Source organism: Dermatophagoides farinae, chromosome 3 (assembly GCF_024713945.1).
Source record: "Dermatophagoides farinae isolate YC_2012a chromosome 3, ASM2471394v1, whole genome shotgun sequence".
In the NCBI taxonomy this organism is placed as follows: Eukaryota; Metazoa; Arthropoda; class Arachnida; order Sarcoptiformes; family Pyroglyphidae; genus Dermatophagoides; species Dermatophagoides farinae.
The window spans coordinates 2054437-2073624 of record NC_134679.1 but is presented as its reverse complement, the minus strand read 5'-3'; the positions used below and the strand labels follow the sequence as shown (position 1 = coordinate 2073624).

Here is a 19188-nt window from a genome sequence, read left to right as displayed (position 1 = left end):
TCCCATTTCATTTCATTGATTAAATATATATGAAAAAACCACTTTAAAATGATAATGATAATTATTATTGTATTATTATCCCCCTTATTATAGCCACCAAAAAAATTTTTGTTTTCTATTTTTGTTGCACCTTGTGTCCACCAACACCACCACCACCACCACTACCCACCAATCACTGACCACTGATGAGAGATTGACAATAAAATTTGACAATAGGAAAAAGGAAAAGAGTTAAAATTCCATATTTTTTTCTGTGCTTTTGTGTGTGTGTGTTTTTTTTTTTTTTTTTTTTTTGTTGAAAAAAAATCATTGAAGTCCATATCATTATTGTGGATTACGATTCACAATAGAAAATAAACGATTCAAAACGGCTTTAACACATCCTACTTCACATCATCATAACCATTACCATCATCATCCGCATCATACAATGGTGCCAAACGATGGTCATGGATCATTTCAACGTGCTACTAGCCATCATTTTTGGTCAACAACAACATCATCGGCATCATCATCACCACCAACAACATTGACATCATCAAGATTTGTTTCAGCCGTTGCCGATGTATTAGCACAACAGGATCAATGTAGAATGCAACATAAGGGTAAGTTGTTCAAAATCAAATTCAAAATCATACTCATCATCACCATCATCATCATCATTCAACAATCAAATAAACAAATAAACAGCATCAAATTTTTCATTTTCGTTTATCAATCTAAATAAATTTCATCTTCTTTCTTCAATTTTTTTCATTTCATTTCATAACTCTTTTCACACTAATGTCTAATGGCTATGTCTCTCTCTCTCATTCATTTTTCTTCTTCTAAATTGTTTTTTATTTTGCTATTTTAACCCAATAATTTTTGACAATTTTTTTTTTACTTGCATCCTTTCATGAACATATAATGATGATAGCCTTTATTTTTTTTTCTATTTCGATTATTTTCTACATCTATTCTGATCATCTTGATTCTTTGTTGTGTGTGTATGTTGTGTATAGAAAGAGAGGAAAAAACGAATAAGAAAAGAATACGGTTATTGTTATTGTTGTTGTTTATATAATCGGAAACAATATGTTGGAATCCCGTACACACACACACACACATACTCAAATACAATAGGTTGCCCATACTCATCATGATAATAATAATAATAAAAAAATACTAAACTAAACCCAGGAAAATGTAGAGATGTACCACTCGAGATAGTGGTGAGATTAAATGATTTACTCATAACAATACAATACGATATGGTGATGGAGATATGATGATAAAATGGTTTCGGCCAACGATCCTGGATCATCATCAAAAATACTCTTAAAAAACGACGAGAATGAAAATTTTCAAAATAAAAAAAAAATCCCTCGACTACCCCGATTTTATTTAGTTAATGTTTAGTAGTAGTTGACAAAAGACGTTGATATGATAGATGTTTGTATATTACCGAATACAGAATCAAACCCCACTATCACCAACAAATTCAACCATCACTATTCCATAAAATAGCATGTATATGTTGTGTGTGTGTCTCCTCCATCATTATTATCATCTACGATAAATGTGTGTGTGTATGTGTGTGTGTTTGAATGTTCCTGGAACACATATAGACAAGAATGGAAAGAATTTCATCATCAATAATAGAGGCAAACATTTTTTGAATAAAAGTTGAATGAATGATAGATATGATGATGATGATGATGATCATCATCATCATCATCATCATAAAGCAAAAGCATAGGGTTGTAAAGCTTTAAGCTTTCTAACAAGAAAAAAAAAGTTCCAAAATGTCCCGTGTATTCACGTTATTATTCCAACTAAAAATTATACTAAGCTTTAAATATATAGTTCAAAGTTACATTCAAGTTCGATTATTGACTTGATGTTTCAGCCACAGTTCGTCGTTTTTTTTTAAACGACGAACTGTTTGCTGTTATTCAAAAAAAAAAAAACTAATCATTAAACTATTTGTCGAAAGGACAGGATTCTTCATGTTTCGTGGAGAGAATATTCGTGCTCGTTTTTCTTACTATCACTCGTATGTTTGTATTTGTGTGTGTGTATGTATGCGTGTGTGTATAAAATCTGTTTTATGTAGAAAAAAAGTTACAAAAAAAAAAATTTAAATCAGAAAAAAAAATCAAAACGAACGCAGACAATATACTCGATTATTCTAATTATATGAGCGACAACGACGACGACGACAACAACATACCAGCTTCACATTCATTCATAGCTCATTTCATTCAACTTTCATTGAGTTTCATTCACTTTTTTGTACGATGAGGTCACCAAAAAAAAAAAATTCTCTAAAACCAATTCTCTACATAATGATAGGTTATCCACAATAACAATAGAATTTTCATTTTGGGACAATAACACGAATCACGAACATATGAATGAATGACATCGGACGCCCTTGTTGTTTTATGAACTCTTTCAACATATAACATTTTCAATAATATTCTGATGAGAGAGAAAAAAGTATTAATTTTCAGTTATTATTATTATTATATAATATTCAGTTATTGTTAAATAGAAAAAAAATCACATACACACATTCAACATTTGGTATATAATCAGTTTTATTATATTAGAATCAATCCATCAGATCTTTTTACACTACACTTTCACAAATAATAAAAAAAACACATACGGTTCATGCCGTGAATCTCATCATCAGATGATGATCCATGAAAACAGACAGTTTTCAGTTTTCAGTTTAAAAAAAAGAATTGAAAGATGGCAAGAATACCATAACCCATAACATAACCAGACACGTGTCAGATTATAGATGAAAAATTAATTATTTTATCATTGAATAAATGAATCCAGAATATGGATCGAGCTAGAGAGAGAAAAAGAAAAAATGGAATATAAAATTGATTTTATTAGCCAGTGAAAAAAATGAGATGATGAAAGATTTGATGAGGAAACATTCTACATTCTCATTTTTTTTTGTGCTCAGTTGAATCAGAAAAACATTAATCAATTTATATATATATATATATGGATCGATCGATATATGATTAGGGTATACCACGAAGAAAAAAACTAATAGAGACAACAAAGAATCCGTTCAATGATATTGATTAGATTCTGTTCATTGCACACAATTTATATTACTTGCATATTTTCCTAACTAGTTTAGTATATATTCAACTAAGAATTTCTTTTGATTAGCCATTATTACACATACACATGATCCACACACATGGTAAAGGGACTCTTTATTCAATTTTTTTTTCTGGTCTTGTTTATTGTAGTAGTAATAGTAGTTGTTGTTGTTGTTGATTTTTGTTTGTTTGTTTGTTTGTTTGTTTGGATCTAATTCAGTTCGATCCGTATATGTATGTATAAATTTCGACATTTGTCTAGTTTGGATCTTTTTTTTCTTGTATACATTGAATCGTTTGTTGTATTGATTCATTCTCACTCTCTCAATCTAGTGAAAAATTAGCAGTTTATTGAGCACACACACACAATCAATACATATAATGCATGGAATCATTCGTATAATATTCTGTTTCTCTCTTTCTAAACACAACAACATACAGCCTCGAGTAATTTAATTAGAATTCAACAAGCAAATATTCACTATTTACAGGATGAAATATCTGGAACTAGAAAAAAGTTGTATTAAATTTTCGTGATATATAAAAATTATGGAATTAAGAAAACAGGAAAAAATCATCATCGTTGTAGAGGTCGAATAATGAAATCAGATAATAATAGATACTGAGCACGTAGCATACAATCAAACACACACACACACACACACAATTGGCAAAGATCAATGTAATCAATGTATGTGTGTTTTTTTTATATACCGAGATTTCCAAAATGATAATATTCACTGATAGGATATATTGGAACCAAGAAAAAAAAATTTGTTTCAAATATGATAGATCCTAATTAGTACCATTAATACTAGTGGTCATTTGTTTGGTTGTTTATCCTTTGTTGTTGTTCAAATTTGACTGACTGAATATGACAAAAGAAAAAAGTCTCAATTTGTCTTGCTTGTCGTTGTGATCGTTTTTTGAATGACAAAAACGAAGAAAAAAAAAGTGTGATATTTGTCACATTTCACAACACATACACACACACACAATTTGTGACAGTGTCATTCAAACTTAACAAACGAAAACAAAAAAAATGAGATTCAAACGTCAACGCATATCACTTTTCGTTCAAGATATTTTCACAGATGCACAGAGAGACAAAAAAAAAACCGACCGACCGATTGACGGACCTCGAAAACCGTTTGTTCCAAATGTTTTGTGTGTATGCGTGTGTGTGTGTGTGTGTGTGTTCCATTTCGGATACAATTTGTTTTAGTGTATCCCAAATATATGTAATATAATAAAATAAAATAAAATGGCAAATATATTCGGGTTTTATTTTCTGTCGTCGTCGTCGTCGTCGTCGTCGTTGTCACCGTCGTCATCATTGCTTTTCTTTTTTCGATATCTGGTTGACAAGCATTAAAAGTGTCAACTATATCACCATATTACTATTGAATATATATCCTGTATATAAATGCTAATGGAGATGATGATGATGATGACAATGAATAAATAGGAACAAAGTAAAAAAAAAACGAAATAACAATATCATTTGTATCAAATTGTCAAGTTGTCGTATTTTTTTGTCGTCGTTGTTGTTGTTGTTGTATGAAAATGACATTCATATAAATTCATACGATAATGATTATGAAGCCCTGTATTGCCAAACATACGGCATTATAGCGATACAGGATATCGAGTAGCTAAATAGAGTCATCATCATAAACACTAATAATGATGATTTTATCACATTTTTTCGATGAAACAAGAATCGATTCTAGTCATGTTTTTCTTTGTTTTTATTTGGATGGAAAAAAATTACATCCACAAATTAGCCAATTTTTTTCGCATCTATTAACACAGAAATGGTTAAATGTTTAAACTATTTATTCAACCAAAATCATTAGATTGGATTGTGGTTTTTTTTTCAAGAAAAAAAACTTAAGAACTATTTGATGGTGGTGGTGGTGGTGGGAGGAGGAAATACAAAGATCATCATCATGGTTATATAAAGTCTTTAGTTTTTTTTTTTTTTTTTAGTTCTGTCTGGAAAAAGAGGATGGTAATGTTTGTATTATATACAATTTTCTTGGTTCCAATCGTTTTGATTACTGTGTTTGTTTGTGTGTGTGTGTATGTGGAAACGTTTAAACGCTTGATTCCACGTGAACGCCTCATAAAGCTTTTTTTCAAAGTCATCCATCCAGTGATCCATTCAAAAGGAAAAAAAAACTCAAAGGAAGAAACTTAACTTGACTTAGTCATTCAGTTATATTGGACAAGTTGAATGAACATTTCGATCATCATCATCATCATCATTCTTCTTCTTCTTACTTTCTTTTATTCTTATTTATTCATGGTCGTCGAATTTGTTTTTCGTGCTTCATCACCTATCATCATCATCGTCTTCCGTTTTTGTTCATGAAGAAGATGACATTATCCATTCATCCATCCACAATCGATATATATATGGTCTCACGCACACACACACACCGTATTATTATTGATTACAATAAATTTTTTTGTTGCTTTTGTTTCAAAGACAAAAATTTTTTCCACCAATCCATAATCATTCAACTACAAAAAAAAGTGTAAATATTAACTTTAAATTAACTGATGATGTTGATGATTTGAAGCTTTCCATGTTTTTTCTTTTTTTTTCTTTTGTTCATTGGCCAGAATGAATCAACTGAAGCAAAAGAACATATAGAGAAAAAAAAATAATAGACAAGAAATCAATAAAGTAAATCAGTCGTGCTTACACGAGCAGATAATTAGGATGTATGTTTCATGTTTCTATGATGATGATGATGATGATGATTTTACTCATTGATAACCACCATATATTGAATAGATAATCGTTACAAATTATTTTTTTTTCGTTTCACAAAATCCAAATCAGTTAAACGAACCTGATACAACAAACATTTCTCTTTTTTTTCCATTGTTATTATCATCACATGTTTAGGCACTTAATTATCTGTGTAAAAACTATCATGGATCATTCATATAATCAAGTGTGATAAATAATCTATTGTTTTTTGATTTTTTTTTCATTTGTATATAGGCCACTCAGGAATCAATCAACTAGGCGGCGTCTACGTGAACGGGCGTCCATTGCCTGATTCGACCCGCCAAAAAATAGTCGAGCTAGCGCATAGTGGTGCTCGACCTTGTGACATATCCCGTATATTACAGGTAATAAAATTAATTTAAATTTCTAATTCAATTAAAATGCTAATTTTTAATTGTGATTTTTCAAGGTGTCCAACGGTTGTGTATCCAAAATTCTAGGTCGATATTACGAGACTGGCTCAATACGTCCGAGAGCAATTGGTGGCAGTAAGCCACGAGTTGCAACTTCGGACGTTGTGGCCAAGATCGCTCAATATAAAAGAGAATGTCCATCGATATTTGCATGGGAAATTCGTGATAGGTTACTTTCGGAAGGAGCCTGTAACAATGACAATGTACCATCGGTAAGTGATTAAAAAAAAAAAATTTCATAACCATAACAAGCACACACACACACGTGTAATGTATATAACATATGTCAGATATATGTGATCGTATTGTTATCAAGTCAAATCAAATCAAAAAAAAAAGAAAAAAAAATTTCAGAAGCAGAAAAAAAAATCACCGATTGAAATGTAACAAAGACCGATGATGATGGGTCACCCAGGTAATCATCATCATCATCATCATCATACAAGCTATTAGGCACTGATGATGATGATGATTACCATGGGCCTTAGACCTTTCTCATTCATTCATTCATTCATTGATATTATTGTCGTTTAAAATTGAGAAAAAAAAATTCAGAGAAAATGTATAGACATTTTATGTGTGTATAAATTTCAAAAATGACAATGAAAAAATTTTTCATTCTCCTGTTTTTTACAATGTGATTATGATTATGATGATGATTGACAACAACAACGACGACGACGACTACCGAAAAAAAAATTCAATCAAATTTAAACATTTTTTGTTGTTGTTGTTGTTGAAACATTTTGTATCGTCTCGTCTTGAAATTTGAATAGAAATCAAATTTTTGGACAACAACAACAAAAAAAAAATTGCTCTGTTACCCGCAACAAACGTTCAATTTGCAAACTTTATTTGCCTATAGGGAGAAAAAAAGATTACTTTTTTTCTAGTAATCAAAGATAATTAAGTTATTTGATTGATATCATTCGCACACGCATACAATATACTAATAATCCATGACCAATGATGATTTACAAAAAAAAAAATTTCCAACTATTAATCGACTGATCGATAATGATGATGATGATGATCATCATTCGATTGTTGTTGTTGTTCACTGCATGCAGTTATATATGGCTAATGTTTCTTACTAATGAACTCTAAAAACTGAACGACGGCAGTCTTACTACTTATTCACACACAGTTCCCAAAAACGAGAAACGAGTTATGACATTGAAATATATATATATCAATAGATTAAATTGAGTAGATCAAATCACAATAATGAATGTTCAATGTTTAACACACACACACGCACACTCTCGCACCCCGAAAAAGAAAACCGTATGGCCAGAAAAAAAGGAAGTCAAATTTCCGTTTGGATCATCTCTACATACACAATACAATTCATCATTTATTCGACATAAATGAAACACTGTAAATCATGCAAATCATCATCATGAATATTTTTTTTTTTTTTAGTGTAAAGAGATATATATCCCGAATTCAAGCAATGGACATTTGAATTTCCGGTTTTACATTTTATAATACCTTCTTATTGGAACACACACACAAATTCAGACACATACGATAGATAGAAATCATCATCATCATCATGATCAATTCAATTCCGTTTTTTACTACTACAAAGCTTCAACTTTATTCTGGTTTCAAACTTTTTTTTCTGCTACTGCTACTATGAAAAATACTTTTATTCGTTTCCCGTTTAGTTTTATGTTACAATGAATGAAACCAATTCAATGTGTGTAAGTGTGTCTGAAGTGTATCCAAAAAAAAGAGAGAGAAACATAGTTTTTCCATTTCAAAAAAAAAAACTTTTTATACATTTTCATTATTTTATAGCCAAAAGAATATTCTACATTCAAATAATCACAAAATGTATGTCTGTATGTGTATTTGTGTGTGTGTGGTTTGAATATAATAATCACATATCATTTGAGCTATGGATTCTATCATCATGATGAACACTCGATTCCCTTTTTTTTCTCCCCATTATTTGAATGTCGGTCGAACGACCGTCCATTGTATATCAATGATGATGATGATGATTGTCATTATTGTTGGAAATGAATTAGTGAATGATGATGATGATTATGATGATTATGATGATGATTGAAGTACAACAATTGTGTTACAACAATTGAGATTATATACAATTTTTTTTTTTGAGGACGACATCATCATCGATTTTGATGTTCTATCATCACAACAACAATCTAATCAGATTAGTTTTGGATCTGCCGTTTTTTTTCATTGTCATCATGTATGATGAGGACAGTAGTAATGTGGTAATAATGTACTTGATTTTCAAGTTATTATTATTATTACAGAATCATTCTCTCTTTCTTTCATTCATAGCATAGGAATTTCATTTTCAATTTTTTTTCTCTCTACCGTATCAATCATCTTTAAATCCTTACAATCTAGTTATCATTCATTTATTTTTATCAAAATTTTGAAAAAAAAGAATTTGAAAACTAAAACGCACACACACAGAGACAGACAGACAGATACACAATTAAATCATGGGATTTATATTTGTCCGTCTACAACAACAACAGCAACAACAACAACAACAACAACAAAAAACACTGTGAACAAATGAATTGTGAATGTTTTTAATCCACTGTGTCGTTTGAAAAGAAGAAGAAGAAGAAGAGGAAAAACAACAGAAAAAAATACACATGGGATTGATAATGATTATAATGTTATGTCACCGAAAAAAAATCTACAATTGAAACAACAACAACAACAACAACAGAATGATAATATTTTTTCTACAACCAAAGTAAAAATAGATTTTTTTCCCCCATTCTAAAACTCCTGTTTTAATAGATAATAACCAGAAGATATTGTTGTTGTCGAAAAAACACAATAATAAAGTGGAAAAAAATTGTTGTCATAGCCAGGCAAATCGTATAATCGTTTCCAAATTCACTCATCATCATCATCTTGATAATGAAATGCTATTCACAATTGGATTAGTCTTAGTTTCATGCTTGTCACATGTCGTCATTGTATTTGTAGTCGTCTGTTGGCTAATAGATATCATTATTATTGTCATAAACATATACATACAAAAGCAGTCTGAGTGTGTGTGTGTGTATGTGTGTGTCTTGGATCGAAATTTTGAAAATGAATTCTTTTTATCACTTTCTACCGCTTCTCTTTATCATTTGTAAATTGTTAACAATATTCTCCACCTTAAGCATGTCCGAATTCAGAACATAATAACACAGACAGAGGAACATGTATATATAAAAATGACAAGGGGGTAAAAATGTCATGATGAAAGAAAAAGCAGAAAATCTTTCCACTAAAAATATAACAAACTTATCGTGATAGTGTTGGTGGTGGTGGTGGTGGACATGCTGCTGTGAGCATGATTGTTGTTGTCAATTGTCAATTGACAATTGACAATTGACAATGGATATATGGCAATAGATAGAATTGAGATATTTTTTTTTCAAGAACCATTCAATTACAATTCAAAAAAAAGATTACATTTATTTCTGTTGTTCAAATGAAATCCATACAAGCAAATTGACATAAAATTGCTTGTTGTTCTTTGATCATTTTAATATCACATTAATGAATTAATGAATGAATGAAGTGAAACAGTTTTTTCATTCATTCATTTAAAAATAACTCTTTTTCTTCTCAACAAAAAAAAATAACTGAAGAAAATGTCCCATAGATCTATTCATTCATTCATTGAGATAAAATGGCCAACCAAAAAACAAGAAAAGAAAAGAAAAGGAAATTGAGAATTAAATGAAGCCTAGTAATATATATGTAAATGTTGATTGATTTTTAAAGCTAATGATAATTTGTTTTAAACAGTTTTAATGATAACATGAAAATGGATATTGCCATCATCCATAATTGTTGTTGTTGTTGTTGTTACATACTTTGATTATAAAATAAAAAAAAATTCTCCGGCTTTTTTTTCCGAAATAAAAAAAAATGGAAATGAAAATGAATTGAATTGAATTTGAATAAGAATTGAACAGCAGCAGCAGCAGTTTTGTATAATAGAGCTAGAAAAAAAAGCAAAGCAGAAAAAAACATGACCACAATGTACAAAAAAAAGCAATGAATGTGAAAAAAAACACATCAAACAATCAATATAAAAGTTGAACAAAAATATATGTGACAGCAGCAAAAATGAATTTCAATGATTCAAAAGAATAGTGTCGGTGGTGGTGGTGGTGGTGGTGTCATTTCATAGAAACATAACAACAAAAAAAAAGTCAAAAAGATCATTGTATTGTCAATTGTATTCATAATGTATAATAAATAAAATCCATTAAGATTTGAAACATTATTATTATAACAAGGTCGACGACAAGACCCGGTCAAACGATACAATGTTGTTACAAATATATATGTTACTAGCGGCTAGTTGCCGAAATAATCGGTAAGAAATAATAATGAAACAGGGAATAGTGAAAATGATTACCAATAATGATGATGATGGTGAAATAACAAAAAAAAAAAAAAAACTAGAAAAAACGGTCACACTTATTTCATATCTCTCAATCTCGTAAAGTTTTTTTTTCTTGCCTTTTGAATACAATGCACAAATGAATGGGCAAAAACAACGATCATGAACCAAATATATTTGGGGTCCAAATATATTGTTCAATGTTCGTGTGAAACGGTAAATGAAACAAATCAATAAATGTTTGTGTGCCTGTGCTAATAGACTTGTAATATATGAATGAATTGTTGTTAATATATTTACATCCCCCTTCATTTTTGTCCTAAATAGCGGTAATTTCAATCACTACCACCATCAAAATTATGGCCATTTTGTGCTTTTTTTGTAAGCAAATAAATTTGGCTAATGAAAGACATTGTCACAATGATTTTTATCTCGATAATTAAGTTGATGAATAACCAACAGCTAAAAACATTTTGTTGTTATTCAATACGATCCAATGTGGATGGATGCATGCATGTAACATGTCGATCCATCAATCGATATAACAAAAAAAAAATCAACAGCAAAATGTTGTGTATGTGCAGTGTGAATACACTGTGATATATGAAATTCTCAATGAACAATTTTTGAATTTAAAATTCAAATTTACATAACAAATGATACAAGTCAAAAAAAAAATGGAATATAAACTGTAGTTATTATTATTGTATAACTTGATATAACCGAAATGCAATTTAACGGTTTTTGTTCATCGCCGCCAACAATGATGATGATATGTCGTTGTCGAGAACGATGGCAGCAACAACAAAATTTGATTATTCAATCGAATTTTGCAGGCAAACAAAAAAAAATTTTATTTTATTTTGTCAAATTTTCAATTTACAACTTCAAATCAAATATATACAATGATGGTGATGATGATGAAAATGTTTCTCACTTGCAGAAGAAAAAATTAAATTCATCTAATTAGCCCTTAGTGAACTGCTCCAACTTTTTTGTTCTCCTGTGGAAATTCATTGATCATATCACATCATAACATTTTGCAGAATTCGGCATGCAAAAAAAAATGTCATGTGAAGACAGAAAAACAAAAAAAAAAATTATTCATATCATCATCATCATCATCATCACTATGATTATTGAGTACTTGAATTGTTTGGATTTAATTTAATCAAATTTTATTGAATTATTAAATTTAGTCAAGTTATCAAATGAAAGCTGCATCTAAAACCACAAAGCTGGACAAGTTTTTAACCATTATTCAAAAAATTGAACTAACGATTGCTGATTCAATTTTTTTTTGTTGTCTCTCACCAAGTTGAATTGAATTAGAAACCAGTGAATGAATGATCTAATTTTGGATCACACACACACACACATGATGGAGAGAAAGATAGAGTTTTGTTCGATTCTTTTTTTTTCATTTGTAATAATGTGCGTGTGGTTTCAATTTCATTTTCATCATTTGTACCCAAAAAGAGAATGATTGAAATATATAATCTCTTGGGTGTCCATAAACATGAAGCACTTGTAATTATTTTCACACACACACACACACACACACACACACAAAAACACATCAAGAGAATCAGGAATCATTGTCATCTGGTTAGATTCTCATCATCATAATAATGTTTGATGACAAATAATCAAACCAAAATTGATTGGAATGATGATGATTAAATAGTTATTCTACTGTAAAATTAATCACAAATAATATGAACAACAAAAAGAATATATTTAAAATAACAAAAATAATAATTGAAAATAGTTTCAAATTTAACCCGATTTTATTTAACATTATCATTTTCATTCCATTTTTGTTTCTCTTTCTTTCTTTCTTTCTCACAACTAAAATCTAATTCAGGTCTCTTCAATCAATCGTGTATTACGTAATTTAGCTGCACAGAAAGAACAGAACAATCACCATCATCATCATCATCATCATCATCCACATGCACAAACAGCTGATGTTGTATATGATAAACTTCGTATTCTCAATGGACAGAATTGGCCAAGACCAACACCATGGTATCCCGGTAGTGCTACATTTGGTAGTATTACATCAGCTGCACATTGTATGCCATCAGTACCAACGCCGGCTGCTGTAACCAATAATAATAATAATAATAATAATAATACTAATACAACCAATACCAATACAACATCATCGGCCGCATCAATAGAAAATGGAAATTCTGTAAAAAAAGGTACGTATTTCATCAATGAATTGGATTTTTTCTTTTTGTACTTTTGTTTAATGGTCTTTTGAATAAATCATATCATCATAATCGCACACACACACACACACACACTCAAATGAATATAAAAAATCTAAAGAATCCATAAAAAAAAACTTTTTTTGATCGTTTTTACCGATCCTAAGCAATAGAAAAAGAAAAAGAAGAAAAAAAACGATTCAATGAAAATGTTATAATCACATTGGCAACATATACTGTATGTTGAGTGATATCATTTATTTTTTTATTTTTTTGGAACGGATCGGCTTCGGTTTCAACTAGAAAAAAAACGCATTTCTAGTAGTGAATGGACCGAAAAACCGAGAATAATAAACTTTTTTTTTCTCTACAAAGATTAGATCAAATGTTGAAAAAAAATATATCCGCGTATGACCGTGTGCAATGTGTATTCCCAATGAGTTTTTTCTTTCATTCTCTCATTCTCTTTGGTCAAAAAGAATAAGAATTAAACTTATGATTTGTGTGAAAATGTCGTGTGCGGCTGCATTCATATTATATTACTGTATGTGACAAAAATCTGAAAATGGTCGCCATGATGATGATGATGATGATGATGATAGAAGCAGAAAAAATGGCAAATTCTGTCCATTTGGTATAAATATTATCAGTAAGAATTATTACCATTGCAATAGCGAAATATTATTGAGAATAACCATATATATATACACACACACACACTAGCCATGGACAAGGATTTCCAAGTCATTAATTAATTTATGGATAAAACTTGGACCTTTTTCTGGTTTGTCCATGATGATGATGATGGTCACAACATAACACAAAACAACCAGTAACGACCAAAATAAACGACTGATCTAAACAAATGGGCGCAAAATATAGCCGAGTAGAATACAGAATAGAGACAATGATGGGTTCGATTGACAAATGGCTGGTTGGTCGGTTTGGTTTGGTTTGGTTTGGTTTGCTTGTTTTTGTTGTTGTTTGTACTCATTAAATATCATCTACTTGGTTATATGTATGGTTTTGAAGAGAATGAGAATCTTCTTTTCTCTTATCAGGTATCTTCTGCATCACTGACCATTTTTTTATATCATTTGTTTGCTAGTTTTTTTTCCATCATCAACAATGGCATGGTCATCATCATCATCATCATTGTCGTTGAGCATTGTTTGTTATTGCCATCATCATCGTCATCATTGAGTCGTTTTCCCTGAAACATTAAATTTTTTCTCTCATCCATCTTTGAATGGCAATGATGTTTCAACGTTGTTCAAAGTTGAAAATTTGTTCAGAATATTTTTCTCTCTCTCTCTTTTTCAAATTCTATATTTGACCATTGAAAATCCAATTTTATCTTTTTTTTCCCTCCGTTCTCAATGACGACTCTTCTAACGAAAAAAAAATATTCTATTTATTGAATACATTTTTGAAACGAATTGAAATTCTTTCTGTTTTTTTTTTGTTAAACATTTCTATAATCTAAAAAGTGTGTGTGTGTATGACGAATTCTTGAGCTAATTTTTTCAATAATGAAAAAATCAGAATGAAAATAATCAGGATTAATTTCGCGGATTTTTATTTAAAATTGAAATAATTACCGTGTGGCCGTAACGAAATTGAATTGAATTGAATTTCAATTCAAATCAGATCATCCGATTTGAAAACATATCGGCTTGATTTGAGGAGAAACAAAAAATAAAACATTGACCCATGGATAATTAATATTTTTTTTCCCCATTTTTAATTATTTTTTCCTATAGATATTGATTCCAGTACAGAGGATTCATCACAACATGATGGTTCGGATGTAGATTCAGCTGCACGTTTACGTTTAAAACGAAAATTACAACGAAATCGTACATCATTTACGCCCGAACAAATTGAAGCACTCGAAAAAGGTACGATATATGAGAAAAAAAAGATTTGAGAAAATTTAATTTTTTTTTCTTCATTTCCACTTATTCATTTCTTTTTGTCGATTGGTTTTGACAGAATTCGAACGTACACATTATCCGGATGTATTTGCTCGTGAAAGACTAGCAGCGAAAATTGAATTGCCCGAAGCCAGAATACAGGTAAGCAGGAAAAAAAAACATTTTCCATTTTTTTTTCTGGCATGTTATTCATACACAAACATACACTCAAACACACATGAATACACAAATCTAGTTAGCATAATTCACCATAGTATACAACAAGTAAAAATGGACATGATTACAGCAATTCTTGTATTGTTGTAAATGTTTAGAGTAATTTATTTTTATGGGCAATGAGAATTTTTTTTATCATATAACATTCGCTTGTCAATGGTATTCTCAATTCCCGCCTCCAAATATGCCCAATAGCAAATTATTTATAATTTTTATTATATTTTTTTTTAAAAAAAACTCATGACGAGATCAAGTGTATGAGATAATCATGGATGTGTGTGTGTGTGTGTTAGACATTTTATTCTTCAAAAATAATGATGAGTAACCAGTTTTTCATTATCAGAATTTAGTTTGTTAGAACAGAATATGATAGTTTAGTGTGTAGTTAATATGTCCATGAATCCATCCATTATGATGTACCATTGTGTGTTGACTGTAATGCTTATAGGAGTATGATATCGTACAGGTATGGTTCAGCAATCGACGGGCCAAATGGAGGCGGGAAGAGAAGCTACGTAATAATCGTCATACACGATCATCATCATCGACATCATCGACAACAAACAACAATATTGATATGACATCAACGACAACAACAACAACAAACATTTCTCAAAGTGCCCAACAACAACAACAACAACAACAGACAACAGCCGTTGCAACAACAGCGGCAGCAGCACAGCAGCCACTGCATTCGATACCATTATCAACATCCGGTCCACAACAACCACAACATGGACCGCCGCCACCCATATCGGCACCATCATCAGTAACAACACCATCACATCATTCTCATAATCATAATTCACAATCAGGAATGGCATCCCCGGATAGTATCATTCATAATAGTCTGACTGATTTGAATAATACAAATGGAACAAACGCTACGACACCTTCTCCTGCTCATGCAGCGACGGCTGCTGCTGCGGCGGCCGCTGCAGCTGCCGCAAGTGCTGCCGCTGTTGTTGCATCAAGCCAAACATCACGAATACCAATCAGTACCAGTTTTGCTAATCATTCACTTTATCCGACCATACCACAGCCGATGCCATCGATGACCGATACATATGGGTAAGTGTTGCATTTTTTTCTTTAATTAAAAAAAAATTACAAATCTAAACGAACAATTAACGAATGGATCGATGTATTTTTTTCAAAAAAATCAGATCTATGGGAATGTCATCGTATACAATGTCGAACAATATGGCCAATGCGAATCAATGTTTACAACAGCAAGCAGCCGCCTATTCATTCATGCATCATCCATCAACACATAGTAGTCATAGCGCCAGAAATCCTTATGATACGATCGGTTTAAGCTATTCAAGACATTCGGGTTGTCCATCAGCTGCCGCAGCACAAATGCATGCAATGCAATCAGTGAATGGTCAATTTAATCATGTTAATAATTCAACAGCCGGAGGATCGACAGGTAAGCTTCATAGCCACCATAGGACACCTTCATCATTGGAGCTTAGTCATCATGCAAATCTCAACTCGTATTTTCATCCGAACAGGATTGATATCACCGGGAGTTTCTGTACCAGTCCAAGTGCCTGGACAGACTACAAATAATTTATCTAATGCGATGACTGTTGCAGCCAATAATTATTGGTCTCATTGCATCTAATAATTGAGAGAGAAAAAACAAATAGAAAAAAAAATCAACAAATTCAATCAATCATTTCAAATATCGACACACACACACCACCCAAACAAATGATGACAAAGTCATTATAATTTGGGACTTTTTTCCCTTCCACACCCACACCAACAAACACAATACAAAAAAAATCGACCTTAGTAAAAAAGAAAAAAATTAAAAATTTTTGTAACAACGAAAAAAAAATTGTAATGTGAATATTATTTTTTTGAAAAAAAACAAAAAAACAAACCAAAACACAACAACAACAACAACAAATGAAACATTTACATAACAATCACAATCATTTCATCATGATCACAATCAATCAATCAATCAATCACATACCAAGAGAGACAAACCCAATCATTTTTTTCATCATCCTGTAAATTCATTTCATTTCATTTTTTATTTCGCAAATTATTTTGTTTTGATTTGATTTCTGGAACATTTTTTTCCATTTTTTTCAATTTGTTCAACGTAGTTGATGATATGTTGTTGTTGTTGTTGTTCCATATTGTGTCGTCATCATTCATTGTTTGTAAGCATCATGAAATAAAACAAAACAAAACATTCCAAAATCACAAATTTCAAACACCAAAAAGCAGGCATGTCATACAAAAAAACATTATACGCCCAAATAATAAAATAACAAATGAATGAATGAATGAGAGAAAAATCAATGACGATCGGATCATTCATTTTGAAAATTCATGTTTTTTTTTTCATTTATCCATTGTATTATATAGAGCTTTGTTTTTTTTTCTTCTCACTTTCTTTCACTATCTATTTCACTGATTACACAAACGAATGATGAAGAATTATGGATGAAAATAAAAACAAATCATTGAATTTCACATCAATTTGATTATGACTTATTTGAGATGATGAATTAGAGGGAGAGAGAGAGGAATTCAATAAATTCAATTGGTAAATCAGAGTGAATGAAACATCTTTTTACGACATTAATATCCATACATAATAATAATGATAATAACTGGATCAAACACATATATTATACATGTTTAATGGGTAATTGTGATAATAAAAGTATGATGAAAAATAACGAATAATTTACTATATCGATTTTTGTTTTCTTTTTCATTCAACAATGGTAATAATCAAATTAAGAAATTTTTTTTTTTTTTTTTGTAATCCAATCTGGTGTTTTTATTTTCTATTTGGCCCCCCACAACAACAACAAACAAGTCATAATGATTTGGTAGATTTTGTTGTTGTTGGCGTATGTTCCTGATTGTAATAATTTATAACAACAACTATGAATTGTCCAATGTTTTTTTTTTGATTTTTCTTCTTTCTTCTTTCTTCTGGCCACACACATGCTACCGAATATAATCGGAAATAATATTGGATTCTGCTGCTGGTGCTAAAGACAATTATCGGGTGACAAAATCATTCACATCATTGTCGCATATGTTGTCGTCATTCATGTCGAATTCATTTTCTTTTTTTTCTGGCGTTTTCATGTCATGTCCCCAATGCCATTTACACACACACACACACACACACACACACACACACACACACACACACACACACACACACACACACACACACATACAGACACAAATACCGCATACAAAATTTTTAATGTCGTTATCAATGTAAATGGGATAAGGGGTCGTATATCCGTAGTAGTATTAATAGTAAAATATACCCGTGTGTCTGTGTGTATAGATACACATGTGTCACTTGTCATTCAATGATTTTTCATTCGTGTATGTGTGTGTGTGTATGTTTGGTAATAAAATGTCTCAATCGCTTACGATAACAGTTTTTTGTTCAAAAACAACAATAGACCAACGATTCTGTGAACAAATTGGCCACGAGAATACAATCCTTATAACCATCGTCATCATCATCATCAAACATTGTTCATCATTATCAGTTGATCATGATCAGAAAAAAACAGCGAAAAAAAACTCGTTCCAGAAACAAATCAACAACAAAAGAAAAATCTGACATTGACAGGCTTGTCGTATACTAATAATAGTAGTAATAGTAAAATGAATGGAAAAGAATTTTCTAATCTTTACATTCACATCGAAAACATTATTGAATGTCATACAAGAATCTCATGGCCACTCACAATCACATTCACATTCAAATCCTAAACATTCGATGTGTTAGATTCTTGTTGTTTTTTTTTGTTTTTTTGAACAATCCACCATCATCAACCAAATTGTCAATCGAAAAAAAACCTGCTGAAACAAATGTTTGATTTTTTTTTTGTTTGTTTGTTCATCTGTCTATCAGGAATAATTTTCTATCTTTACAGATCCAATACAAATCAAGATTATATTTTCAATCTCAATAATCAATGGAATTTTCTGTTTGATAAGGAATCAAAAAAAAAAAAAAAAAAATCCAATTCCAATGACCAAACAATTTGATTTGAATTGATATC

The 19188-nt window shown here is 30.6% G+C and overlaps 1 protein-coding gene across 3 annotated transcripts; it reads left to right on the top strand.

The window, feature by feature from the left end:
- Positions 1-367: 367 nt before the first annotated feature.
- Positions 368-17617, top strand: LOC124498175 (uncharacterized). 3 transcript variants are annotated; one of them, XM_047061895.2, is made up of 9 exons: positions 368-605; positions 6136-6266; positions 6332-6547; positions 12614-12956; positions 14729-14866; positions 14961-15043; positions 15567-16189; positions 16285-16550; positions 16636-17617. In XM_047061895.2, the coding sequence occupies exons 1-9, from the start codon at positions 431-433 to the stop codon at positions 16746-16748; spliced, it is 2088 nt and encodes a 695-aa protein (XP_046917851.2). In that variant the 5' UTR covers positions 368-430; the 3' UTR covers positions 16749-17617. The 3 variants fall into 3 exon arrangements, with proteins under 3 accessions (XP_046917851.2, XP_046917850.2, XP_075585912.1); XM_047061894.2 differs by having other exon boundaries at positions 15585-16189; positions 16285-17617; XM_075729797.1 differs by having other exon boundaries at positions 16285-17617.
- Positions 17618-19188: the final 1571 nt, after the last annotated feature.

Excerpts from the sequence above, each read along its gene's own strand:
- LOC124498175 (XM_075729797.1), top strand. The coding sequence starts at position 431 with ATGGTGCCAAACGATGGTCATGGATCATTTCAACGTGCTACTAGCCAT. Across the intron at positions 6,267-6,331 it reads ACATATCCCGTATATTACAG|GTGTCCAACGGTTGTGTATC; the intron begins GTAATAAAATTA and ends TGATTTTTCAAG. Across the intron at positions 12,957-14,728 it reads TGGAAATTCTGTAAAAAAAG|ATATTGATTCCAGTACAGAG; the intron begins GTACGTATTTCA and ends TTTTTCCTATAG.